Source organism: Somniosus microcephalus, chromosome 1 (genome assembly GCF_052327205.1).
Source record: "Somniosus microcephalus isolate GS21.2 chromosome 1, FLI_Smic_1.0, whole genome shotgun sequence".
Taxonomy (NCBI): domain Eukaryota; kingdom Metazoa; phylum Chordata; class Chondrichthyes; order Squaliformes; family Somniosidae; genus Somniosus; species Somniosus microcephalus.
In genome coordinates, this window is record NC_140987.1 from 438,433,119 (window position 1) to 438,459,635 (window position 26,517).

The following is a 26,517-nucleotide window of genomic DNA, read 5'->3' on the forward strand; positions in this document are numbered from 1 at the left end:
ATTGGTGGCCGTACCTTCAGCTACCAAGGCCCTAATCTCTTGAATTCCCTCCCCTAAACCTCTCCACCTCTCCTTTTAGACGCTCCTTAAAACCTACCTCTTTGACCAAGCATCTGCCCTAATATCTCCTTATGTGGCTCGGTGTCAAATTTTGTTTGATAATCGCTCCTGTGAAGCGCCATGGGACGTTTTACTACATTAAAGGTGCTATACAAATACAAGTTGTTGTTAAATAATAATTGCATTATGTAACAGAAGAAGAAGTTGTTTAACATCTGCAATGGAAGGTGCAAGACCACCCAGTCCAACCTATGCTGGGATGGGCAATGCCCCCGTGTTTAATTCTTGTATTCTGCAAAGATTTTTTTCTCTTTTTACCCACCCCATCAATCCAATGCTGGATTAGCCGGGGAGGTTTTGATTGCTGCCTTTTGTAGAGAAGGGGGGCGGGTCTATTGGTGACTCCGTTTCCAGGGAGCAACAGCCTAGAAGAGGAGAGAGGAATTGGCGACTTGTTCTGGGCATCGCACAGTTATGAATCTCCGCGGGCTCTTTCAGGACTTTAACCCCAGGTAAAGCCCAGGGTGTTCCAGAGAGAGAGGAAGGGAGGAGAGTTAATCCCGTTCAAGGTTGGTGGGGACGGCGAAAGGCCGAGGCCGGTGCTGGGGAAGGCAGGAAGGCCTAATCTGCAACACAGAGGCCTGGGACCCAGGTTAATATAACAGCCTGCGCTGTGCTTGTGCAGTCTGCCTCTGCCAGTCAGTGATGCCTGGTGACTTTCTGTTGCACCAGGCACTTAATGCAAAGAGATTTAGAAGAATCACTGACTGACTGATTGGAAACGTCTAGCCACTTAAACAAAAATAAAAGTAAAACCAAAACTGCGTTGTAAAAGTTGACAATGCTGCACAGCTTATCCTGGTGCCCTAGTATTTCAGCTAAGTTTCTGTTCTAGTTTCTGCATCAGGAACTATGTGCGCACCAAAATTGCAACAACACCCTTTTAAATTAAAAAAAAAAACAAAATTTTATGTACCTTAACCAAAAAAAAATGCACATTGATGTTTATTAAGTTAATCCATAACGAGATAATTGGCAAATGTGATTGTTCAATACTGGCCGAGTTGGGGTGCAATGGATTACAACCTCTGGTGCCCCAGTCAAAGCCGGCCTGCCTGGGTTATGATGCCTGAGCTCTGAGCCAGGGGGCTGGGGTGGAGAGTGAGCTGCCGGCGGACATCAGACATGGAGAAGTGCCCGCAGATGCTGGCCGACCCGCTGAGTGTTTCCAGCATTTACTGCTTTTATTTCAGATTTCCAGCACCCGCGGTATTTTGCTTTCGTTTGTGTGGGGAAGAAGTGTGTGCGTGTCGCTAACTCTCCTGCTTCCCAGTATCAATTCAATGTTTAGACATAAAAAGTATCAATTCAATAGATGTATAAAGCAGAGCAATTCTGTGGCATCACTGCCGTGCGAGTTCCAGTAACCCATCCTACTGTAAGGAGGCTTTTGATGTGTTATGGAACTTTTTTTTATTTGGTAAGATTTGGTAATAAAAATACATGTGGACTGTGCAGTACCTTTTCTGATTTGTTTGATTGTCACGTGAATTTGCTGCAAAAAGGTTCTTTTAAGCGGAGATGATCAATGATTTCAAAAGGAAATTGGATAGGTGCTTGAGGGAAATAAACTTGCAGGGCTATGGGGATAGAGTGGGGGAATGGGACTGACTGGATTGCTCTGCAGAGAGCCGGCATGGACTCGATGGGCCGAATGGCCTCCTTCTGTGCCATAATGACTGCTTTACAAGTGTAAGCGACTTGGACCTTCCTGCAAGAACCTAAGTGTCTTGGATCTGAGAATAAAGATAGGTAGGCAATGCAGGCACTCTGTCGTGACCTTCTTCCAAAGGGGTAAGCTTTTAGGCTTTTTGAGAAGGGGTCAAGCTGCTATACTAGCCGTCCTAATATAGTTGGGTATTCTGCACCAGCTATCTGAGAGCAGGAGTAACAGCGAGTGGCTTGCAGCTGGCAAGACCGTTAGTATATTGCAGGCTGCCTCCGGCTGCGAATTGCACACTCGCCACCGAGGGAACGTACACACACACACACACACACACACACGTTGTATTCCCTAGACTTTAGAAGGTTAAGGGGTGATCTGATCAAAGTTTTCAAGATATTAAGGGGAACAGATAGGGTGGATAGAGAGAAACTATTTCCGCTGGTTGGGGATTCTAGAACTGGGGGCAGAGTCTAAAAATTAGAGCCAGACCTTTCAGGAGTGCAATTGGGAAACACTTCTACACACAAAGGGTGGTAGAGGTTTGGAACTCTCTTCCGCAAATGGCAATTGATGCTAGATCAATTGTTAATTTTAAATCGGAGATTGATAGCTTTCTGATGCCCAAAAGTATTAAGGTATATGGGCCAAAGGTGGGTATATGGAGTTAGGTCACAGATCAGCCATGATCTCATTGAATGGTGGAACAGGCTCAAAGGGATTAATGGCCTACTCCTGTTCCTATATTGTCTGAATTTCTTGCATTGCAACAGTGACTACGCTTCAAAAAGTACTTCATTGGCTGTAAAGCGCTTTGGGACGTCTGGTGGTCGTGAAAGGTGCTATATAATCACAGAAATCACAGAAACCCCACAGTGCAGATAGAGGCCATTTCGGCCCATCGAGCCTGCACCGACACATATCCCACCCGATCCCCGTAACCCCTACACCAACACATATCCCACCCTATCCCTGTAACCCCACGTATTTAATCCCCCTAACACTAAGGGTCAATTTATCATAGCCAATCAACCTAACCCGCACATCTTTCTTTTTTTTTTCTTTGAATTTGAGATACTGGTAAAAGTTAGTTTTAGGAAGTTACAGAAATTGATGGGGTTGTTCAGAGTAAATTAAGAGAGCCTGTTGGAGATCTATAATAGGTTGACTTCATCTGCTTGAAGACTTATTCCTGTGAGACTTTGGGGAAATAATTATTATGCAGAGATGTCAGTGCTGAGACCCCCCAAAAAAGTATTTGTCAATGGCTGTTGCCTTCTGTCGAGCGTTGACTTTTGTTAGTTACTGATGCTGCTATTTAATCATTTTGCATTTTAAATTTTGAGACCTGTCATTAATTTATGCAAATGCATGCTTGTTCTCAGGAACACTGAGGGAAAACATGAAAAATACCAGAAATGGGCAAAATATAAATAGTTTATTATGGTGACTGTTCTGGATAGAGGATTTCTCTGGCCAAAGGTGCTTTGGCTTAAGGATCGTTGATAATCATGACAAATAGATCCCTGGGGCTGGAAAGACCAGATGGTTCAATTAAAAGGAACTGCTTCCTTAATGCCGGAGGAGGAAATGTTGTCCTTCATGCATATTGCTTCAGTTATACAGACATAGATTGCAGTGAAATCTATGGATATGAATATATAGTCCTTCAAAAGATATTCACTTATTGATTAGGCAACTTTGGTGTTACTTCCCACCTCTTGCTTCTGATGGTTACTGCCAAGCACTATGTTACAAGGGCAAAGAGAAGGGCGATGAGCATTTTAATTCTGTACGTATATTGAGAATGAGCAAGCGGAAGTTAATTCTCTTTGTGCAGCCTGGTACTGTTGGACGCGAGTCAAAAATATCTACCCACCTGATGTGAAAGTAACACCCAGTGTGATATAAACCAAAGGAATCCCCACCTCGGCTCAGTGACTGCCAGGGCTGTACACCTGAATCCTTTTGTGAAGGGTGCTCCGTGATCTGAGGACATTCAGTATTTTACCAATTCCAATTTCCAATTCAAATGCTTTATTGGCATGAAAGTTTACAGAGAACCATATTGCCAAAGCTTACATAGCAAAAAGGTACAGTTTTCCAACATTCTGTAGGTGTCAATCGATTTGACATTTGTTGGGTACATACAATATTACTTTTAAACAATATTAATTTTAAACAGTCTTTCTACTTCATTTGGTACGTTCAATATTAATTTTAAACAGTCTTACTTTTAAACAGTCCTCAGGTTGTGACATGTTGTTACATATTTGGCCCCAAGGTATGGTCTGTCTCCTTCTCCCAGGACTAATCTCAATTTTGACAGGTCATCCAATTCCTTGAAATCTGGGGTTGTTTGGCTTAGCTTGTTGAAAAAAAAGATTCTTGATGTGTTGAATTTTTCGCATTTTAGGAGGAAATGCATTTCTGTTTCAACCTCGCCGGCCAGACATTGATCGCATATTCTATTCTCTCTAGGCTGCCAGGATTTCTTGTATCTGCCTTTTTCAATTTCCAGTTGGTGGTCGCTTAGTCTGTACCTGGTGAGGGTCTGTCTCTGTTTTGTGTCTCTGATGGTCGTGAGGTAGTCTGCCAGTTTATAATCTCTTTTTAGGGCCCGGTAACATTCTAATCTGCTTTGGCTTTCGGTTATTTTGTTCCAATGTTCCAGGTAGGTTTCTTTGCATTGTTTAATGATTTGGTTCACTCGGATTGGTGTTTGGACGGCTGTGTTGGTCTGGGGCTGGTCAGGGTCCGGCTGAGTACTTAGTTTCAGTAGCAGCTGACTCAGGGGACTCTTTTCTGGGTTTAGCTCTTGGGTCTGAAAGGCTTTGAAATGAAGGGTGTCTGGGGAGCTAGATTTGAGGTGTTTTAGGAAGTTTAGTGCTCGTTTTTGGATGTTTATTATCAGTGGGTATCTGCCTAGTTCGGCTCTGCATGCATTTGTTGGCGTTTTTCTTTGGGTGCGAAGGATGCTTCGGCAGAATTCTGCATGTAGGGCTTCTATTGTGTGTTTTTCCCATTTAGTGTAGCTTTGGTGATTTAGCGGGCCCCATACTTCACTACCGTACAGTGCAATGGGCAGGATTATGCTGTCAAATATTTTGAGCCAGATTTTGATTGGGATTTGGATGTTGTAGAATTTTCTTTTTATTGCATATAGGGCTCTTCGGGCTTTTTCTTTTAGTGCATTCACTGCTATGCTGAAGCTCCCTGATGCTGTAATAGTTAGACCAAGGTAGGTGTAGCTCATAGTGTGTCCTATAGCGGTATCACTGAGGGTAAATTGGTATTTGTTTTCCTGACATCTGGGCCTTTTTTGAAAAATCATGATGTTGGTTTTCTTTAGATTTACTGTTAGAGCCCAATTTTGGCAGTATTTGTCGAGTAGGTCTAGTTGTTGCTGTAATCCCTGTTCTGTGGGAGACAGCAGAACCAGGTCGTCCGCATAGAACAGGGATTTCACTTCTCCATCAAGGAGACGGAGACCTGGTGACTCGCTTTGCTCCAGCATGTCTGCTAATTCATTTATGTATATGTTGAACAGGGTCGGGCTCAAATTGCAGCCCTGTCGGACGCCTCTTCTCTGGGTGAAGAAATCGGTGCGTTTGTCTCCAATTTTGACCCCGCATTTGTTTTTCAGATACATTGATTTAATAAGGTCATAGACTTTGCCCCCTATTCCACACTGAAGAAGTTTATAATAGAGCCCTTCGTGCCATATAGAGTCAAAGGCTTTCTTGAAGTCGATGAAACAGGCGAATATTTTCCCATTTTTTGTTTGGTGTATATGTTTTTCAATGAGGGTGTGAAGGGTATAGATATGGTCGGCGGTGCGGTGTTTTGGAAGAAAGCCTATTTGGTTTTTTCTGAGGATATTATGTTTGTTAAGAAAATCAAGTAATCTACTATTTAGAATACTGCAGAATAACTTCCCTAGACAACTGTTGACACAGATGCCGCGGTAGTTGTTTGGGTCTGATTTGTTTCCGCTTTTATATATGGGGGAGATTAGTCCTTGGCACCAGATATCGGGAAAACAGCCTGAACGTAATATGATAATATGAATAATTTGAGTACCGCACCCTGCATCTCCATATTGCTGAACCTACCACTGACCAAAAACAGAAGACATCTATTTACAGAGCTAGAAGCCTGTTTTTATTTATTTTTTAACCACCATAGCATTTACAGCACAGAAACGGACCATACAGCCCAACTGGTCTATGCCAGTGTTTATGCTCCACACGAGTCTCCTCCCACCCTACTGTATCTAACCCTCTCTGCATATCCGTCTACATACGAACAATGAGCAGGAGTAAGCCATACGGCCCCTTCAGCTTGCTCCGCCATTCAATAAGATCATCGCTGATCTTCGACCTCAACTCCACTTTTCTGCCCGTATCCCTTGATTCCCCTAGAGTACACAAATCTATCGATCTCAGCCTTGTATATACTCAATGACTGAGTATCCACAGCCCATTGGGGCAGAGAATTCCAAAGATTCACATCCCTTTGAGTGAAGATATTCCTCCTCATCTCAGTCTTAAATGGCCAACCCCTTATCTTGTGACAATACCCCAGAACCAGGGGTCATAGTCTAAGGATAAGGGGTAAGCCATTTACTCCCTTTATAAAATTCTAACAGGACTAGACAGACTAGATGCAGGAAGGATGTTCCCGATGGCGGGGGAGTCCAGAACCAGGGGTCACAGTCTAAGGATAAGGGGTAAGCCATTTAGGACAGAGATGAGGAGAAATTTCTTCACCTAGAGAGTGGTGAACCTGTGGAATTCTCTACCACAGAGGGCGGTGGAGGCCAGTTCATTAAATATATTCAAGAAAGAGTTGGATATATTTCTTGAGGCTAAAGGGATCAAGGGATATGGGGAGAAGGCAGGGACAGGGTACTGAATTTGGATGATCAGCCATGATCTCATTGAATGGCGGAGCAGGCTCGAGGGGCCGAATGGCCTACTCCTGCTCCTATCTTCTATGTTTCTATGTTCTAGACACTCCAGCCAGGGGAAACAACCTCTCAGCATCTATCCTGTCAATCCCCCTCAGAATCTTACATGTTTCAATGAGATCATGGCCCAGAAATTCGGGTCGGAGGCTTCCCGCGGGTGCAAGCCCCCGACCTGCACTTGCCTAGCGCGCTGGCCGTTGTGCTGTGGGCCCGCGTGGGATTTCGATCCTGGGCCTCCTCCAGCTGCCGGCGGGCAGTGCTTGTGTATCCCAGGGGCGCAGTTAGTTCGAAGTGTCCCCTGTGATTACGTGGGCCATGGAGAGCCAATGGTAGCAGGGAATGCTTCATTCATAAATTTGACAGGAAGAGCTGTCAAACCTATAAATACTATAAGCCCCAAAACATCACTAAAATTTCAAATACATTTTTTTAAAATCACATTTTAAAAATAACTAAATTACATGAAATAACTATTTTAAACAATAATTTTAAATTTTGAAAAAATTAATTACATTTTCTAACAGGGCTAAAAATAAACTTACCCTTCTTTAAAGTATTTAAAAATAATAAACCTGTGGAAAAAATGTTTTAATTTTAATTAATTCACCACTTACCTTGTTAAAAGCAGGCCTTGCACCTGCTTTTTAAAAGTGTAACTGCTGGAGACTTACCCTCCCGTTGAAACCTGCAAAAAAAAACATAAGTTCGATGCGCACGTGCTGCCTTTCCGGCGCACGCGTTCCACCTGTCAACCCCTTCCTTCAAGGGAACGGAAGTTCCGGTTTCCCGCGCATGCGCAATGCATGCACGAAACCGGCACTTTCGTTGGGCCTACGCGTGAGTACCCCGTGCGTACTCACACGTGGGGACCCGAATTTCTGGGCCCATCTCTCATTCTTCTAAACTCCAGCAAGTACAGGCCCAATCTACTCAATCTCTCCTCATAGGACAGCCCTGTCATCCCAGGGATCAATCTAGTGAACTATCGTTGCACCACCTCTATGGCAAGTATATCCTTCCTCAGATAAGGAGACCAAAACTGTGCACAGTACTCCAGGTGTGGTCTCATCAAGGCCCTGTACAATTGTAGCAAGAGTTCCTTATTCTTGTACTCCAACCCCCATCTATATGCAGATGGGGTTAGCTGAATAACGTCTTTGTTCAAGAGGTTCATAACTATCCTTATGAAGCAGTATGTGAAAGTGTCATCTGTTGTGCAATGCTTTTTTTTCTCATTACCAGTGCAGGTGAGTTGGAACCACTTGTTGACTCCACAGTACGTATCTTTTGTGTCTTCGAAACCAGTAACAACAGCTGCATGACCAAGGCCTGTCCTGTTCTCTGTTGCAGCAAATTCCTGATTTATGCCTGCCTGCTACTGTTCTCTGTTTTGCTCTCTCTGCGCCTGGATGGAATTATCCAGTGGAGCTACTGGGCTGTCTTCACTCCCGTCTGGCTATGGAAACTCATGGTGATCATAGGAGCCTCGGTGGGAACCGGGGTGTGGGCACGGAATCCACAGTACAGGTGAGAAGTAACAGCGGTCGTGATGCTTCCAGTTACACCGACTATATCGGAAATGTCACCCAAGATCTACCAAGGCAGCTTGAAGGTTTAATTTGAAAAATGCCTAGGAGGTGAACTTTCAGTAGAGTGTACAGCCTCCAGTCAGCTATGATTTGTGTTACTGAGTTTGTCATTGTAGAAAGCCGTGTTGGCCATCACGTTTCAGGGGACAAAGAACCCACGGTGGGTTTATCTTTACTACAATACCATTTTCACAACCAATCCTGTTAACCAATTTGTAGTCAACAAGTGCTTGTTTTTTTGCTTTTCTGATTTCTCGTTTCAGCAAAGAGAGGAATGGGACTTTATTTTCTCCCCCACTTTACTCTGCCAGTGTCAGCATTGAGCACTGCAGGTCTAGTAGAGCACAGGCTGATGCAGAATAAGGCTCCTTCTGCTGTGGCTCAGCATTGTGCCTTCGCCCATGTTGCACCGGGACACACTTTTCCTTCTTTTCTGCACAATCCATCGTCGTGGTCCCTGAGGGAAATTGCCGGTTTTGTACCATTTAGCTTACTAGGAAGTGTGTGGAGATTATCCAAAAACTCCTCACTTGGGATCTTAACAGCTGACAGAGTGAAGAAACTCAGCTCGTCTATCTTCACTGGATTCGAACTCTGGTCCTGGAGGTGAGAGAACTGTGTGCTTATCTACTAAGCTACCCAGTCCCGTGCCCCATGTTATTCCTCTTCTCTAATCGTAGATTCATGGAATCTTACAGCACAGAAGGAGGCCATTTGGCCCATCGTATCGGTGCTGGCTCTTTGAAAGAGCTATCCAATTAGTCCCACTCCCCTGCCCTTAAAGTAAAAAAAAAAGTGTGCTGAAAGGTTGCTGACTACCTAGTTGTGTGAAAGGGGAAATGCTTCCTTAATTTACTCTTGGTGTTTATTTCTATTTTTTAATACAGGGCTGAAGGAGAAACCTGTGTGGAATTTAAAGCAATGCTGATAGCAGTTGGAATCCACCTATTGCTGTTGATGTTTGAAGTTCTGGTGTGTGACCGGATTGAGCGAGGAACCCACTTCTGGCTGCTCGTCTTCATGCCGCTGTTCTTTGTATCCCCAGTCTCCGTAGCTGCTTGTGTGTGGGGTTTCCGACACGATCGGTCTTTGGAGGTAGGGATGCACTCGCTTAAAGATCTTTGCTAGTCGTGCTAATTCTGTATTTTAGTGTGTTAGCTCTGTAAAATCTACCTCTTTGACCAAGCTGTCGGTTACCTGTCCTGATATCTCCTTATATGGCTCGTAGTCACATTTTGTTTGATAATCGCTCCTGTGCAGCGCCTTGGGGCGTTTTACTACGTTAAAAAGGCGCTATATAAATGCAAGTTGTTGTTGTTAAAGAATTATTGTGCCTTGCTGCAGAATGCTCATATAAAAATATGTGACGATCAGAATGACTTTCAAACCCAAACCTGATCAATGGAATTATAACTTTTTTTTGTCTATCTAGCATCTGTTACTATAAACAAAACCTGGCTGTCTGATGTAATGGATTAACAACAACAACAAAACAACAACTTGTATTTGCATTGCACCTTTAATGTAGTAAAATGTCCCAAGGCGCTGCACAGGAGCGATTAGCAAACAAAATTTGACACCGAGCCACATAAGGAGATATTAGGGCAGATGAAAGGTAGGTTTTAAGGAGCGTCTTGAAGGAGGAAAGAGAGGTAGAGAGGTTTATGGAGGGAATTCCAGAGCTTAGAGCCATGGCGGCTGAAAACACGACCACCAATGGTTGAGTGATTAAAATCAGGAATACTCGAGGCCAGAATTAGAGGAGCGCAGATATCTCGGAGGGTTGTGGGGCTGGGGGAGGTTACAGAGATAGGGAGGGGAGAGGCCATGGAGGGATTTGAAAACAAGGATGAGAATTTTAAAATCGAGGCCTTGCTTAACCGGGAGCCAATGTAGGTCAGCGAGCACAGGGGGTGATGGGTGAACAGGACTTGGTGCGGGTTAGGACACGGGCAGCCGAGTTTTGGATGACCTCAAGAACGTGGGAGGCCAGCCAGGAGTGTGTTGGAAAAGTCAAGTCTAGAGTTAATAAAGGCATGGATGAGGGTTTCCGCAGCAGATGAGCAGAGGCAGAGTTGGGCAGTGTTATGGAGGTGGAAATAGGCGGTCTTGGTGATGGCGAGGATATATGGTCGGAAGCTCATTTCAGGGTCAAATATGACACCAAGGTTCAACCTCTGACAGATTCTAGGTAGAGGGATGGAGTCGGTGGCTAGGGAATGGAGTTTGTGTCAGGGACCGAAGACGATGGCTTCAGTCTTCCCAATATTTAGTTGGAGAGAATTTCTGCTCATTCAGTACTAGACGTCGGACAAGCAGTCTGACAATTTAGAGACCGTGGAGGGGTCGAGAGAAGTGGTGGTGAGCTTGAGCCGGGTTGGGGGAGCCAAGGATAGATCCTTGGGGGACACCAGAGGTAATGATGTGGGAGCGGGAAGAGAAGCCATTGCAGGTGATTCTCAGGCTACGATTAGATAGATAAGAATGGAACTAGGCGAGTGCAGTCCCACCCAGCTGGACGGCGGTGGAGAGGCGTTGGAGAAGGATGGCGTGGTCAACCGTGTGAAGGGCTGTAGACAGGTCGAGAAAGACGAGGAGCGATAGTTTACCTTTGACACAGTCATATAGGATGTAATTTGTGACTTTGATAAGAGCCGTTTCAGTACTGTGTGGCAGTGGTGGAAACCTGACTGGAAGGATTCAAACTCGGAGTTGCGAGAAAGATGGGCTTTGGAGAGGAAAGGGGAGGTTGGAGATGGGGCGGTAGTTTGCAAGGACGGAGGGGTCAAGGGTTTTTTGAGGAGAGGGTTGATGATGGAAGGTTTGAAGGAGAGGGGGCCAGTACCTGAGGAGAGAGAACAATGTCAGCCAACATGGGAGCCAGAAAAGGAAGTTGGGTGGTCAGCAGTTTAGTGGAAAGCTATTAAAATTTAAAGCTTTGTCTTGTTGATGGTAATGTAGACAAGTTATATTGCATTGCACACACTTTTAACCATGTAAAAATGTTTTATGAACACCTCCAATAGCAGAACCGTTACAGTTTTGTTACATATCCCTTTTTTCTTTTGTCTCTGGTTACCAGTTAGAAATCCTGTGTTCTGTGAACATTCTTCAGTTCATATTCATTGCACTAAGACTGGATGAAATCATCAAGTGGCCTTGGCTGGTAATTTTTCTTTTATTTATTGCTTTGCATTTCTTTTGGTGGGGGGGGAATCAACAACGAGGGGACATAATCTTAAAATTAGAGCTAAGCCGAGAGTAATCGGGAAGCACTTTTTCCACACAAAGGGTAGTAAAAATCTGGAGTTTTATGCCCCCAAAAAGCTGTGGATGCTGGGGGACAATTAGATTTAAAACCGAGATCGATAGATTTTTGTTAGGCGTGGGTATCAAGGGATGTGGAGCTAAGGCGGGTAGATGGAGTTGAGGTGCTGATCAGCCATGATTAAATTGAATGGCGGAGCAGGCTCAAGGGGTTGAATGGCCTACTCCTGTTCCTATGTTACCTTTCTGTTTTCAGGATATTCTAATCCCTTTTTTAATGGTCCAAATTGAATCTGATTACAAGCTTCCCTTACACCGTGCATTACTGGTACCCCTGTATTGGAAAGCCTCCTAATATGGACATGATCTGCCTGTCGAAATGTCCACTTGTTTCAGGGAGTACACAAGGCACAAGTCAGGAGTGTGATGGAATACTCTCCACTTGCCTGGTTGAGTGCAGCCCCAACAATACTCAAGAAGCTCGACACCATCCAGGACAAAGCAGCCCGCTTGACTGGCACCCCATCTACCACCTTAAACATTCACTCCCTCCACCACCGGTGCACCGTGGCTGCAGTGTGTACCATCTACAAGATGCACTGCAGCAACTCGCCAAGGCTTCTTTGGCAGCACCTCCCAAACCCATGACCTCGTCCACCTAGAAGGACAAGGGCAGCAGATGCATGGGAACACCACCACCTCCAAGTTCCCCTCCAAGTCACACACCATCCCGACTTAGAAATATATCGCCGTTCCTTCATTGTCGCTGGGTCAAAATCCTGGAACTCCCTCCCTAACAGCACTGTGGGAGCACCTTCACCACACGGACTGCAGCAGTTCAAGAAGGCGACTCACCACCACCTTGTCAAGGGCAACTAGGGATGGGCAATAAATGCTATCCTTGCCAGCGGCGCTCAACTCCCAGGAACAAATTTTTTTTTTTTTTTTTAATTAAAAAGTACAGCTTGTGCTGAATTTAAGGACAGCTGGCTGTTCATGGACTCAGCACACACTTCACTCACTGGCATAGGGCACATTTCAGCAAACAGGCCAGGGCTGCATCAGGAGGCTCGACATCTCTTTCAGCATCATATATTAGGTCAGGAAAGCCTTATTGGTGGTATTAGAATATAAGGGTTGCTATTGTAATCTCCGGAAGATAGTGTTCAACTGGCATAGAATAACCAAATATCCTCACGGATCAGCTGTGGCTCAGTGGGTAGCACCCTTGCCTCTGAGTCAGAAGTTGTGGGTTCAAGTCCCACTCTAGAGGCTTGAGCACAAAAATCTAGGCTGACACTCCAGGGCAGTGCTGCACTGTCGGAGGTGCCGTCTTTCGGATGAGACGTTAAACTGAGGTCCCGTCTGCTCTCTCAGGTGGACGTAAAAGATCCCATGACACTATTTTGAAGAAGAGCAGGGGAGTTGTCCCCGGTGTCCCGGCCAATATTTATCCCTCAATCAACATAACAAAAACAGATTGTCTGGTCATTATCACATTGCTGTTTGTGGGAGCTTGCTGTGCGCAAATTGGCTGCTGCGTTTTCTACATTACAACAGTGACTCCACTTTAAAAAGTACTTCATTGGCTGTAAAGTGCTTTAGGACGTCTGGTGGTCGTGAAAGGCGCTATATAAATGCAAGTCTTTTTCTTTAACTTCTGAGCAAATGTGCAAATGCAGAAAGACAAGTTTTATAGCTGATACAATTTCTTTAACCAGATTTTGCTGATTCTTTGCAGGTGGTCTGTGTCCCTTTGTGGATCCTGATGTCATTTCTCTGCTTAGTGGTGCTCTACTACATTGTATGGTCGGTACTTTTCTTGCGGTCTATGGATGTGATAGCTGAACAAAGACGGACCCACGTTACAATGGCTATCAGTTGGATGACCATTGTTGTTCCGCTTTTGACCTTTGAGGTATGCAACTCGGTCTCTGTAATGGGGTCACTGCCTTCATCAGCTACTAAATCGTCACTACAGCCCAAGTGATCGATTGATCTGATTTTCATTGCTGAAGATAGATTGCTGCTTAGCAGACAATTTCATTTATTTAGGGAAATTTCAGGGTTAAGTTTCACTTTGCCAGTGTGCTTGATTAATCCAGCACAATAGCGTTTTGGCAAGTATTGTGTATTTACAAGTCATGCTTAGAAGTGTAGTGGGCAGTAGCAATCTGGAAGCCACAGTGACAAGCCACTTGAGTCATGGAACCTCAGTTCAACTCTCTTCCTCCCATGAATCTTGGATGAGTTTGGCCTTCATAGCAAGAGGGTTTGAGTACAGGAACGAGGATGTCTTGCTGCAATTGTACAGGGCCTTGGTGAGACCACACCTTGAGTATTGTGTGCAGTTTTGGTCGCCTTATCTGAGGAAGGATGTTCTTACCATGGAGGGCGTGCAGCGAAGATTCACCAGATTGATACCTGGGATGGCAGGAATGATGTATGAGGAGAGATTGGGTCGATTGGGCTTATATTCACTGGAGTTTAGAAGAATGAGCGGGGATCTCATTGAAACTTATAAAATTCTAACCGGACTAGACAGACTAGATGCAGGAAGGATGTTCCCGATGGCAGGGGAGTCCAGAACCGGGGAGTCCAGAACCAGGGGTCACAGTCTAACGATAAGGGGTAAGCCATTTAGGACAGAGATGAGGAGGAATTTCTTCACCCAGAGAGTGGTGAACCTGTGGAATTCTCTACCACAGAAGGCAGTTGAGGCCAGTTCATTAAGTATATTGAAGAAGGAGTTGGATATATTTCTTAAGGCTAAAGGGATCAAGGGATATAGGGAGAAGGCAGGGACAGGGTACTGAGTTTGGATGATCAGCCATGATCTCATTAAATGGCGGAGCAGGCTCGAGGGGCTGAATGGCCTACTCCTGCTCCTATCTTCTATGTTTCTATACATTCTGCCCCCCCCCGATCTCTCTTGTTAACTTTGTGGGTGGTTATAAAGAGATGCACAAAACTGGCCCTGGGTGACATCCTTCTGACTGTTCCTAATATCACCCATCTGTAAAAGTTAAAGGGCTTTCCTTCCTCAAACAGTCTGGCTAATTTATATTTTAGGAGAAGTTTGAGTGTCGATTCGGAAGTGTTTTTCATTGACATGCATGCAAACCCATCACAAGAATCTCCGAATCAAACTGCTGAGATATTACACCTAGGCTTTCTGTGTGCCCAGTATGGGGTGTGCAGTCTCTCCCGATAGGCACTCATGATTTTTCTTCTCCTCCCCCCTCCCCAGATTCTTTTGGTTCACAAACTGGATGGTCACAATAATTTCTCATATATTCCGATTTTCATCCCACTTTGGCTTTCTCTGATAACATTAACGGCCACAACCTTTGGACAGAAAGGGGGTAATCACTGTAAGTATCTACTGTATCGTGTGTGTTCAAATTTTATTGTACGCCCAATCATTTTGGGATATAGTAACAATAGAAAATGCAGTGGCTTATTACTGTAATGAGACCTGAATGTGCATTTCTTACAGACAGTACATTTTTGCCAATGGCTATCGCTGTCCTGATTAAATCTCGTTTTGTACTCGCAATATTCATTACACTTTATTATTACAGCTCACAGCAATCCTCCTCCAGTGACTAATATCACATTATATTGAGTGTTTGTATAACAGCAACTTGGTTTGAGAGCAAGGTATTAAAGTTTTTTTTTAAAGAAAACAAGTACAAATTTAATTTTTCTCCTGATCTTGCCCCTTTTTGCTCCCGTATCCATATCCTCTTTTTATTCATTCATGGGATGTGGGCGTCGCTGGCAAAGCCAGCATTTATTGCCCATCCCCATTTGCCCTCGAAGGTGGTGGTGAGCTAGCCCATTTCAGAGAGCAATTAAGAGTCAACCACATTGCTGTGGGCTTGGAGTCACATAGGCCAGACTGGGTAAGGACGGCAGATTTCCTTCCCTAAAGGGTATTCGTGAACCAGATGGGTTTTTACGACAATCCAGTAACATAGAAACATAGAAGATAGGAGCAGGAGTAGGCCATTCGGCCCTTCGAGCCTGCTCCGCCATTCAACGAGATCATGGCTGATCATTCAAACCCTAGCACCCGGTCCCTACACCGACAGCCATCCCACCCAAGCCCTATCCCCGTAACCCCACGTATTTAATCCCCCCTAACACTAAGGGTCAATTTTAATCATGGCTAATCAACCTAACCCGCACATCTTTGGACTGTGGGAGGAAACCGGAGCACCCAGTAGTTTCATGGTCACCATTACTGATTCTAGCTTTTTATTCCAGATTTATTTAATTAACTGAATTTAAATTCCTCAGATGCCATGGTGGGATTGGAACTCCTATCTCCAGATCATTAGTCCAGGCCTCTGTCCAGTAACATAACCACTATGCTACCGTACCACTAATTAGCACCGATTGAGCTATGAGGGCCACCTGAGATAACGTGTCCGTTGGTCACTGATCTTGTGCCAAGTATTTTACATATTAAGAGATTGACCTGGTTCTACCTATGATGTGACCAGCTCGATTGTTACACCCTTGCTGTTGGATTGGCTAAAAGAAACACAACCTTTTGGAATTGGCTTTCAAAGCCTAATTTTTACAATGGTTTCTCCCACTTCTGAGCAGAGAGATAAAATGGGGGTAATTTTAACCGAGCTCGGCGGGCAGGAACCCCACGGGATCGGGTGGAACACCGGTTTTACGCCCCGCCCAATATTACTCCCCATTGACTTCAACAGAGAGTAAAATCGGGCGGAGTGGAAAACCAGCATGGCGCCCGATCCCGTCAGTTTCCCGATGCAAGGATTAGGTTAAAATTTGCCCCCCAATGGTTTTAATTGCCTCCTAACTAATAGTCTATAAAAATATACAAATAGAATAGAGAATGGGGGGGGCGTAAGGGTGAGTAACGTTGAATTTGTTTTCAATTAAGGTTGTGTGTTGAGTGTTTTATTTTTGTATTCAAGGTTGATCGTGTAGCAGCAAAGCTACTTCTAGCGTTTTTTGTAGCTTTTAGTACTGGTAATACCATTGATTGTTCCAGCAGGACCACGTGCGAGTTGAAAACTTCAAATCCAGCTCTCCCAGTAATAGGTTGTTTCCCTGGATCTTATTCCAGTTTTGGGGTTGTGTATGTAGGTGGGCTGAACAGAGACTGCATTATAGCGCTGTCGTGATGCGACGGGGGGGTGGCGGAGAAGGGATCAATTCAACTGGCCTGGTCAGAAATGCGCTCTTTTCCATCGAGAAGAATGCCTCGCATTAGATGCCACTTTGTTTATATGCTAACTCAGTTGAATTCTGATGAAGCCACGTTGGACAAGTGTTGGAGCTCAAAACCTCAATGTTGTTGAGTCCAGAATTCATCCACTTGAATTGTTGCACTTTGATACTTAAAAACTGTCAACATTTTCTACTCTTTTTATAAAAAAAAAAAAATGTTCCACTCCAAACATTCTGTACTCTAAACCCAAGCATTGAGTTGAACTGTATTAATGTAGTGGACCTGACTCTCATTGGGGCTGTTAGCTGTCCAGTGATGAGAAGGACTTTTGAAACTGAAATGATTTTCTTCTCGTGACCGTTAATTACGTTATTTTTGTAGGGTGGTTCGGAATCCGCAAAGACTTCTGTCAGTTCCTTCTGGAGATCTTTCCCTTCTTGAGGGAATACGGAAACATTTCATACGAACTCCACCATGATGACAGTGAGGAGTCTGAGGAAATACCTGTACCAGAACCTGCTAAAATAGCCCCTATGTTCCATAAAAAGACTGGAGTGGTGATCACCCAGAGCCCCGGGAAGTATTTTGTGCCCCCTCAAAAGCTCAACATCGACATGCCTGATTAAGATTGTTTGGAGAGAGTAATGGACTTGTGAATGGAATCGTACTGTCTGGATATGGTACATTTATGTTACACATGCACTAGCTCTTGTATAAATGGGACATGGAACTCTGCTGCCAAATACTTAAAATTTAATCCATCAAGTCGGCCTCTATTTGCTGTGGGCTTTTTATTTTTAGTTTAAGGGTGAACAGAATTGCTGCGCCTATACAGTTTTCACTAAGGTTACACCGAGGAAGAAGAAAAGGAAAAGTATTTTATTCCCACATTGGCAATGTGCTGATGTTGAAACACACTGCTGAATTCACATTTTGATATAGTCTGAACCTGATGATAATTCCAAGTTTTTCTGCACTTAAAAAAAAATTTGAATGATCCAATAATTTGAATTACAATAACACTGCAAATTGGGAATCTAGTGCTTAAAGAAATTTGAGTGATCTGACTATTGGAATTGAGCAACTTTAAATTAAGAGGATTAGACTGTACTTAAATGCTGCTTAACGTGCAGCAACATGGATGAAAGTTAGCACAGTGGGCAAAACTTGCTGTACTCTCAAATTACATTAATGGTCGACTGCAGTGACGATTGGGAGCAACAGTTATACTTTTTAAGACCAGAGTAACTGGAAATATTCCTCCACTCTCGTTCCCCCAAGTGTTTGTTTATTATAAATAGACAATTAAAGGCAAAATTCTGTTTTTTATTTGCCATCAGCTAACCCATGCAGTGACTACACTGTGCACATTACAGCTTTAGTTGAAGTTCTATTTCAATTGCTGTACCTTGACAAATCTAGGACAAAACCCGAAGACATGGTAAAGGCAGAAATAGAATTTCTTTTCTTCAATATTTGCTCAGTGTGTCTTTATTTTGCCGGGTCCTTACAGAAAACATATTCGGGTCTATTCATCACAGCCTGACAGCTTCAGGACCTTGTTTGAATACTTCCTCTCCCTCAGAAGGAAAACAATTCAAATACTATAGCTCTGGATCCGTAATGTAAAAGCGTAGTGCTTGGATTTCTACATGTTTGCAACCACCCATGTGTGTAATAACCTCCCTGAGTAAAATTTTTTAACAAAAATCTGCTTGGAAAGCAGCTTGAGAATGCTTCTTGCTTGCCCAGGGAGAGGAATATATTCGCCCCGTGTACCCGATGCATTGCATTGTTCTTGTTCCTAACAAAGATATGGAGTGCAATAATACATGTGTAGAAATTAAATGTAATTTTTTAATGCATGGACAGGAATTTGAACAACTATTTTGTTGTGTGACATATTAAAATGCATTACCTAATACCATCGGCTGTTCAGCCAGTTTAAACCCAGTGAAAAGCATGTCATGCTTTTTGAGTAGCCTAAATATCTGTTAAATTAACACCTGCCCTTGTCAAAGCACGTTTGGCCCTGGTTAGATGCTGGGTGTAATGTAAGACACTGCTGTAATATATCAATGCCTACAATGCTCTCCTAGTTCTAATGGGTATGTGTTTTTTGAATGGAGACCGAGGCATCTGCTTGCTTCGATCTGTGTACAGAAAGTAATTGGGTTGTGGCTGTCGCAAAACATCATCAACGACGATGGTATTATTATGGGGTTTGAGATATTTACACACGCTCTGATTGTTTAGGGTATGTAAGAATGTACTGTAGCTTATTGAGCTTCATGGAGATTTGTGCAGTATTATTGGTGCTACAGAAGGAGCAGTCAATGTGCGAGTCCTTTTAGTAATGCATCAAAGGTCAAGAACCAGTTTGAAAGTGTCTGTTGTTGTAATTTTACATGTCTACATTATATGAAATTTGTGTACTGTGTTTTGATTTCACAGCCTACAACTGGGGTTCACAGAATTGCCCAGTTTCCCAACTTAACCGTTTTAAATCATTGCCACATAATCTTGAGGGTGACTCCGTGGTGCTGATTTCAGTCTAACACAGACGTTAACATTGCAAAATATTTGCCTTTTATGATGCTCCTGCAAAATTGTAGTGTAAATGTGAAAACAAAAGTTAAATTCCATATAATGTAAATGAATGGCCTTCAAAGTGACGTGCTCTCTTCCCTTACGCTTGCAATTGCAATCTCTAAAGCTACAACATCCATTTTCTTGAGCTGTTTATAGCTGTGTAGTGAATTTAAGGAAAACTATATGTATTTAATTTGTATCAACCCAATCTGGCTAAATTTTAAAAGATATATCTGCTGACGGATGCTCCTTCCTAGACAGTCCAAGCCATGAGATTATCAGTTGACTGCCTTGAATTTATGAAGTTGGTTTGGAGTTCAGAGTGATCGTGAAAAAAGTAATACCATATCTGCGGCAATTGCAGACTGCTTTACAGTAGTGTTCACTGTTTAATATCATGTTAAAGCTTTCTATCCTACTGGTTTCAAAGGTAGTTCTGAGCACATATCAAGGCGTGCGTTTGGCGATCCTGTTTGTGTTTTTCACCAATAATGGTTCATCACTAAAAGCTATTTTATTAAATGGAGTATTGGGATCCCTTCATGGTTTCCCTTCTGGTATATTGATTCATGGGTGTGCACAGGCAGTACTGCTGATGATGCAGCACATAAACACTATAGGAGTCGTATTCCGCTTCCATCACCTGCGCGGTAACCTGAGGGAGCAGATGTAGAACTTCAGCTGAATGATTTCAATGGGATGAAAAATTGGGCCGATTCTACCATGGGGGAGGGGATGGGTGGGTGGGTGGGGTGAGGACGTGCTCCACCAGGTTACTCTCCAGGCGTTGGAAGTTGAAAATGATCCCTATATATTTTGAGCAGTGATTGTCAATCGCTGATCAACATGTTGATCATTTTATGCTGGTGTGAAATGATTGTTTCTGTAGACAAGCATCAAAAGTCTTGAGCTTTGGGATTGCCACCACGAGTGGCAATGTTGACCTCAACTATTGTTTCATTTTTGGGGTATCTCCTAAATTGGCCAATTTTGCAGACAGTATTTCAAACTGGGAAATTGCTGCTGTTATATTGAGGCTTCATTTTTCCCGTGAATTTAATTCACCATTTAAAATTATTGCGTTGGCCCATTTCACAAGCCACCTACACCTACATTAACACTCCTGGAACACTATAAAAATTCAACACATATGGTGGCAAGGATCCTAAATAATTGGTAATCCTCTTAATTAAACTGTTTCACTGAATTAATTTTATGGATGTTCTGTATATAGTTTTTAACCAATTATTAAACTGGCCAGGGGAGAGAGAAAGGGGGCGGTGTGTACTTTTTATATTATGCTACACTGGTTATATAAACGGGTATGATGTGCTAAGTATTTCAAACCCAAAGATTTGTAAGTCTTGGCAGTGTAGGTTTGTGTTGATCATGGAGAGAGAGCAAAGTAGGAACTCTCAGCAGGCCTGAGAGGAAGAAGTGCAATCATTTTGTGTACTATAGCAATCGCTTATTGTTGGACCAAACAGAAATTGACCTTTTGTGTGTTTTTTTTCTTTTGTGAAATGATCGTTGTAATATCTGTAAATGTGTATTGTGTACATGCTGCTTTTTGTTCAGTAAATTGAATAACCAAATGTTTTTGAGTTTTGTGTCTTTATCTGAAGCCATCTCTGTGCACACACTGGCCCTGATTTTGGCCTTTAGTGTACATCGGATGGGTGGAGCAATCATAGAAACTAGGAGCAGGAGTAGGCCATTCGGCCCCTCGAGCCTCCTCCGCCATTTAATGAGATCATGGCTGATCATCCAAATTCACCCTGCTTTCTCCCCATATCCCTTGATCCCTTTAGCCTTAAGAAATATATCTAACCCCTTCTTGAATATATTTAAATGAATTGGCCTCAACTGCCCTGTGTGGTAGAGAATTCCACAGGTTCACCACTCACTGGGTGAAGAAATTCCTCATCTCAGTCCTAAATGGCTTACCCCTTATCCTTAGCCTGTGACCCCTGGTTCTGGACTCTCCCGCCATCAGGAACATCCTTCCTGCATCTAGTCTGTCTAGTCCTGTTAGAATGTTATAAGTTTCAATGAGATCCCCTCTCATCCTTCTAAACTCTAGCGAATATAAGCCCAAGCGACCCAATCTCTCCATACGGATATGATATAATTGGGATTACGGAGACATGGCTCCAGGGTGACCAAGGCTGGGAATTCAACATCCAGGGGTATTCAATATTCAGGAAGGACAGGCAAAAAGGAAAAGACGGTGGGGTAGCATTGCTGGTTAAAGAGGAAATTAACACATAGTAAGGAAGATTATTAGCTCTGATGATGTGGAATCTGTATGGGTAGAGCTGAGAAATATCAAGGGGCAGAAAACGTTAGTGGGAGTTGTATACAGAACCCAAACAGTAATGCTGAGGTTGGGGATGGCATTAAATGGGAAATTAGAGATGCGTGCAATAAGCGCACAGCAGTTATCATGGGTGACTTTAATCTACATATAGATTGGTCTAACCAAATTGGTAACAATACTGTGGAAGAGGAATTCCTAGAGTGTATACGGCATGGTTTCCTGGACCAATATGTCGAGGAACCAACTAGAGGTCAGGCCATCTTAGACTGGGTATTATGTAATAAGAAAGGATTAATTAGCAATCGTGCGAGGCCCCTTGGGGAGGAGCGATCATAATATGATAGAATTCTTCATTAAGATGGCGAGTGAAGTAGTTGACTCAGAGACTAGGGTCCTGAATTTAAATAAGGGAAACTACGATGGTATGAGGCGAGAGTTGGCTAGGATGGATTGGGGAACGTTACTTAAAGGGTTGACAGTGGATAGGCAATGGCAAACATTTAAAGATCGCATGGATGAACTACAGAATTTGTTCATCCCTGTTTGGCATAAAAATAAAACAAAAAGGTGACTCAACATTGGCTAACAAGGGAAATTAGGGATAGCATAAGATCCAAGGAGAGGACGTATAAATTGGCCAGAAAAAGCAGCAAATCTGAGGATTGGGAGCAGTTGAAAGAATGACATATGAAGAGAGATTGGGTCGATTAGGCTTATATTCGCTGGAGTTTAGAAGAATGAGAGGGGATCTCATTGAAACTTATAAAATTCTAACAGGACTAGACAAACTAGATGCAGGAAGGCTGTTCCCGATGGCGGGGGAGTCCAGAACCAGGGGTCACAGTCTAACGAGAAGGGGTAAGCCATTTAGGACTGAGATGAGGAATTTCTTCACCCAGAGAGTGGTGAACTTGTGGAATTCTCTACCACAGAAGACAGTTGAGGCCAATTCATTAAATATATTCAAGAAGGAGTTAGATATATTTCTTAAGGCTAAGAGGATCAAGGGATTTGGGGAGAAAGCAGGGACAGGGTACTGAATTTGGATGATCAGCCATGATCGCATTGAATGGTGGAGCAGGCTCGAGGGGCCGAATGGCCTACTGCTCCTATCTTCTATGTTTCTATGGGGGAAAAATTCAGTATCGCTCCGTTTGGGACACCATTATTGGCCGTGCGCAAAGTTTAACGCCTGGTGCTAATTATCGCCTCCGACAGCAAACTTGGGCTTTTATCGCCCCTGGAGGTGATTGGAGCGCTAAATCAGGCGCTTCACACCTGTCTTAAGGCGCAAAGGCCGAGGAGCGAGGCGCTACATCAGAGCACTGGTGAAGCAAGGAAGGGCAAATCAAAATAAACCTGCAAAGTGCTGCTCAGTACTCAAAACTCCTTCTCACAGCGTTGAATCTCTCCAGAAGTCAGTCTCTCTCAGAATGCGTGGTGCAAAAATGTCACCGACAAAAAAAGGCAGGAAGCGGTCGCCTTTACATAGCGCTCCCCTAGTCCCTTTTCTGACAGCATAACGCTCCCCTCAACCTGTCATTGCTAGCGGCAGGCGGTAAGGCAGGGGGCACCACTCAATATCCAGTCCGAGGTGTTAACGGGGCGTTGCGCACTCGACTGACGTCATAATCTGCTGGTGCAGGAGGTCAGGGCGGTAGTGTTTAGTGCCGCCGCAAAATGCCTAGTTAATTTCGCGAGCGGCGCAAACATCGCCGCGCCCGGGCGCTAGTTGCTTTGCGCCCCCTTAAGGCACTAACAGGAGGCGCAAACAACTGAATTTTTCCCTCTGTTTCATATGTCATTCCTACCATCCTAGGTATCAGTTTGGTGAGTCTTCGCTGCACTCTCTCCATGGCAAGAACATCCTTCTTCAGATAAGGCGACCAAAACTGCACACAATACTCAAGGTGTGGTCTCACCAAGGCCCTGTACAACTGCAGCAAGACATCCTTGCTCCTGTACTCGAATCCTCTCGCTATGAAGGCCAACATACCATTTGTCTTCTTAACCGCCTGCTGCACCTGCATGCTTCCCTGCAGCGACTGGTGCACAAGGACACCCAGGTCTCGTTGCACTTTCCATTTTTCCAATCTATTGCCGTTCAGATAATAATCTGCCTTCCTGTTTTTGCCACCAAAGTGGATAACCTCGCATTTTTCTACATTGGGCAGATGCATGGCAGATGCAGTATAATCACCCAACCTGTCCAAATCATACTGGAGTTTCTCTGCATCCTCCTCACAGCACACATGCCCACCAGCTTTGTGTCGTCTGCAAACTTGGAGATATTACATCTAGTTCCCTTGTCTAGATCATTAATATATATTGTGAATAGCTGGAGTCCTAGCACCGATCCCTGCAGTACCCCACTAGTCACTGCCTGCCACTCGGAAAAAGACCCATTTATTCCAACTCTTTGCTTCCTGTCTGCCAACCAGTTCTCTATCCAAGTCAGTACCTTACCCCCAATCCCATGTGCTTTAACTTTGCACGCTAATCTCTTATGCGGGACCTTATCAAAAGCCTTCTGAAAGTCCAAATACACCACATCCACTGGTTCTCCCTTATCTATTCTACCAGTTACATCCTCAAAAAATTCCAGGAGATTAGTCAAGCATGATTTACCTTTTGTAAATCCATGTTGACTTTGTCCGATCCTGTCACTGTTTTCCAAGTGCTCTGCTATTACAACTTTTATAATGGACTCTAGCATCTTCCCCACTATCAATGTCAGGCTTACCGGTCTATAATTCCCCGTTTTCTCTCTACCACCTTTTTTAAATAGCGGGGTTACATTAGCTACCCTCCAATCCATGGGAATTGTTCCAGAGTCTATAGAATTTTGGAAGATGACCAGCAATGCATCTACTATTTTTAGGGCCACTTCCTTAAGTACCCTAGGATGTAGATTATCAAGCCCTGGGAATCGCAGTGCATGCCCGATGTCGGCGAGAACCCCGATCTATTTTGATCATCGGGCCGCATTTAAATGCAGTTGGCAAGCTGCCCACATGACCCGTGTACTGGTGGGCAGCTCGCTGTTTTGGGAGGTTGGGAGCTAGGGCAGGGCAGGGCAGCCACTGAGCATAGGCCTGCAGCAGTACCTTTAACGAGGAGGGCCAGACAGATTGATGGTAGGGGGAGGCAATTGCATAACAGGACTTTGGTGAAGGAGCATGGAGGGAAATTCAGGTAATCGTGAATGCTCAAAACTGCAAAGTCAATAAATAATCTCAAGCCTGCTTCCAGTGATCTCTTTAACTTACTTTGGACCTGGCTATTACCCGCCTTGTACCACCCATGAATTGTTTACCACTAAGTGGGCACAAGGTGGTAGCAAAACAACAGTCGCCCGCACTCTTGTTCAATTGCTAACACCTATCTTTTAAATTGGGTTATACAAAAGCTGGCTAAGAATTTATACAGAACTTACCAAAGGAATTGCGAGACTTGCCTTTATTATCTGAGGCATAGAATATAAGAGCAGGGAGGTTATGCTTGAACTGTATAAAACACTAGTTAGGCCGCAGCTAGAATACTGCGTGCAGTTCTGGTCACCACATTACAGGAAGGATGTGATTGCACTAGACGGGGTGCAGAGGAGATTTACGAGGATGTTGCCTGGGCTGCGGAATTTTAGCTATGAGGAAAGATTGGATAGGCTGGGGTTGTTTTCTTTGGAACAGGGGAGGCTGAGGAGAGACCTAATTGTGGTGTATAAAATTATGGGGGGGGCCTAGATAGAGTGGATAGGAAGGACCTATTTCCCTTAGCAGAGGGGTCAATAACCAGGGGCATAGATTTAAAGTGGAAGGTTTAATGGGGATTTGAGGAGAAATGTTTTCACCCAGAGGGTGGTGGAGGTCTGGAACTCACTGCCTGAAAGGGTGGTAGAGGCAGAAACCCTCATCACATTTAAAAAGTACAGGTAGACTATCCTTTATCCGAAAACCTCGGGACCAGCCGTGTTTCGGTTTTCGGAAAATTTCGGATTTCAGAAGGTATTTTATAAGACTGGGAAATTTGTCGGGGGTGGGGGTCGGCGGGGGGTCGGGGGTCGGTCGGGGTGGGGTCGGCGGGGGTCGGGGTCGTGCGCACGATTTACACTGAACGAAAACACTTTCGGTTTTCAGAGGATTTCGGTTTTCGGAAGTGCGGATAAAGGATACACTATCCCTTATCCGAAAGGGTGGGGGTCGGGGGTCGGGGGGGGGAGAAAAGAATATCGGACAGGCCGCTGTATTGTTGGGTTCACTCTCCCGGTATACCTCCTTCACAACTGCCCGGCTTGGCCTGCAATCTCCTACCCAGGAGGGAACTCAGTGACCCTCTGCCCTGCTCAGCGTAAGTCGTGCGCCACTCTGGTCATGTCGTGCGCACGACTTACGCTGAACGAAAAAACCTTCGGTTTTTAGAGGGTTTCGGTTTTCGGAAGTTCGGATAAAGGATAGTCTACCTGTACTTGGATATGCACTTGAAGTGCCGTAACCTACAAGGTTATGGACCAAGAGCTGGAAAGTGGGATTAGGGCGGCTAGCTCTTTGTCGGCCGGCACAGACAAGATGGGCCGAATGGCCTCCTGTGCTGTAAATTTTTATGATTCTATGAAATAAGATCTAGTTCACCTTCTACCATCCTGGTAGTCTCATGATACAATGATAATGGAGTTGTTGACTGATCACAGCAATCAATCTCTATCAATGAGTCTACAACAGACCCAGACATGAGGCGAGGAAAACCCCCAGTGGTGGAGAGCTTTGGGAACCGTAGGTACAA

At 44.2% G+C, this 26,517-nt stretch overlaps 1 protein-coding gene across 3 annotated transcripts; it reads left to right on the forward strand.

Annotated features, from left to right (window-relative positions):
* The first annotated feature begins 431 nt into the window (after nt 1–431).
* On the forward strand, nt 432–21,014 carry tmem185a (transmembrane protein 185A). Of its 3 annotated transcripts, XM_086001362.1 has the most exons (7): nt 432–572; nt 8,106–8,282; nt 9,232–9,439; nt 11,427–11,510; nt 13,353–13,529; nt 14,862–14,985; nt 17,208–21,014. In XM_086001362.1, the coding sequence occupies exons 1-7, from the start codon at nt 535–537 to the stop codon at nt 17,450–17,452; spliced, it is 1,053 nt and encodes a 350-aa protein (XP_085857488.1). In that variant the 5' UTR covers nt 432–534; the 3' UTR covers nt 17,453–21,014. The 3 variants fall into 3 exon arrangements, with proteins under 3 accessions (XP_085857488.1, XP_085857479.1, XP_085857470.1); XM_086001344.1 differs by lacking the exons at nt 432–572; nt 8,106–8,282 and adding an exon at nt 8,303–8,950; XM_086001353.1 differs by lacking the exons at nt 432–572; nt 8,106–8,282; nt 11,427–11,510 and adding an exon at nt 8,300–8,950.
* The last annotated feature ends 5,503 nt before the right edge of the window (nt 21,015–26,517 follow it).

What these genes read in the sequence shown, in the direction of transcription:
- tmem185a (XM_086001344.1), top strand. Translation starts at nt 8,619, where the DNA reads ATGGGACTTTATTTTCTCCCCCACTTTACTCTGCCAGTGTCAGCATTG. An exon ending in TTCGAACTCTGGTCCTGGAG is followed by an intron (nt 8,951 to 9,231) that starts GTGAGAGAACTG and finishes TTTTTAATACAG; the next exon opens with GGCTGAAGGAGAAACCTGTG. An exon ending in ACAGAAAGGGGGTAATCACT is followed by an intron (nt 14,986 to 17,207) that starts GTAAGTATCTAC and finishes TTATTTTTGTAG; the next exon opens with GGTGGTTCGGAATCCGCAAA.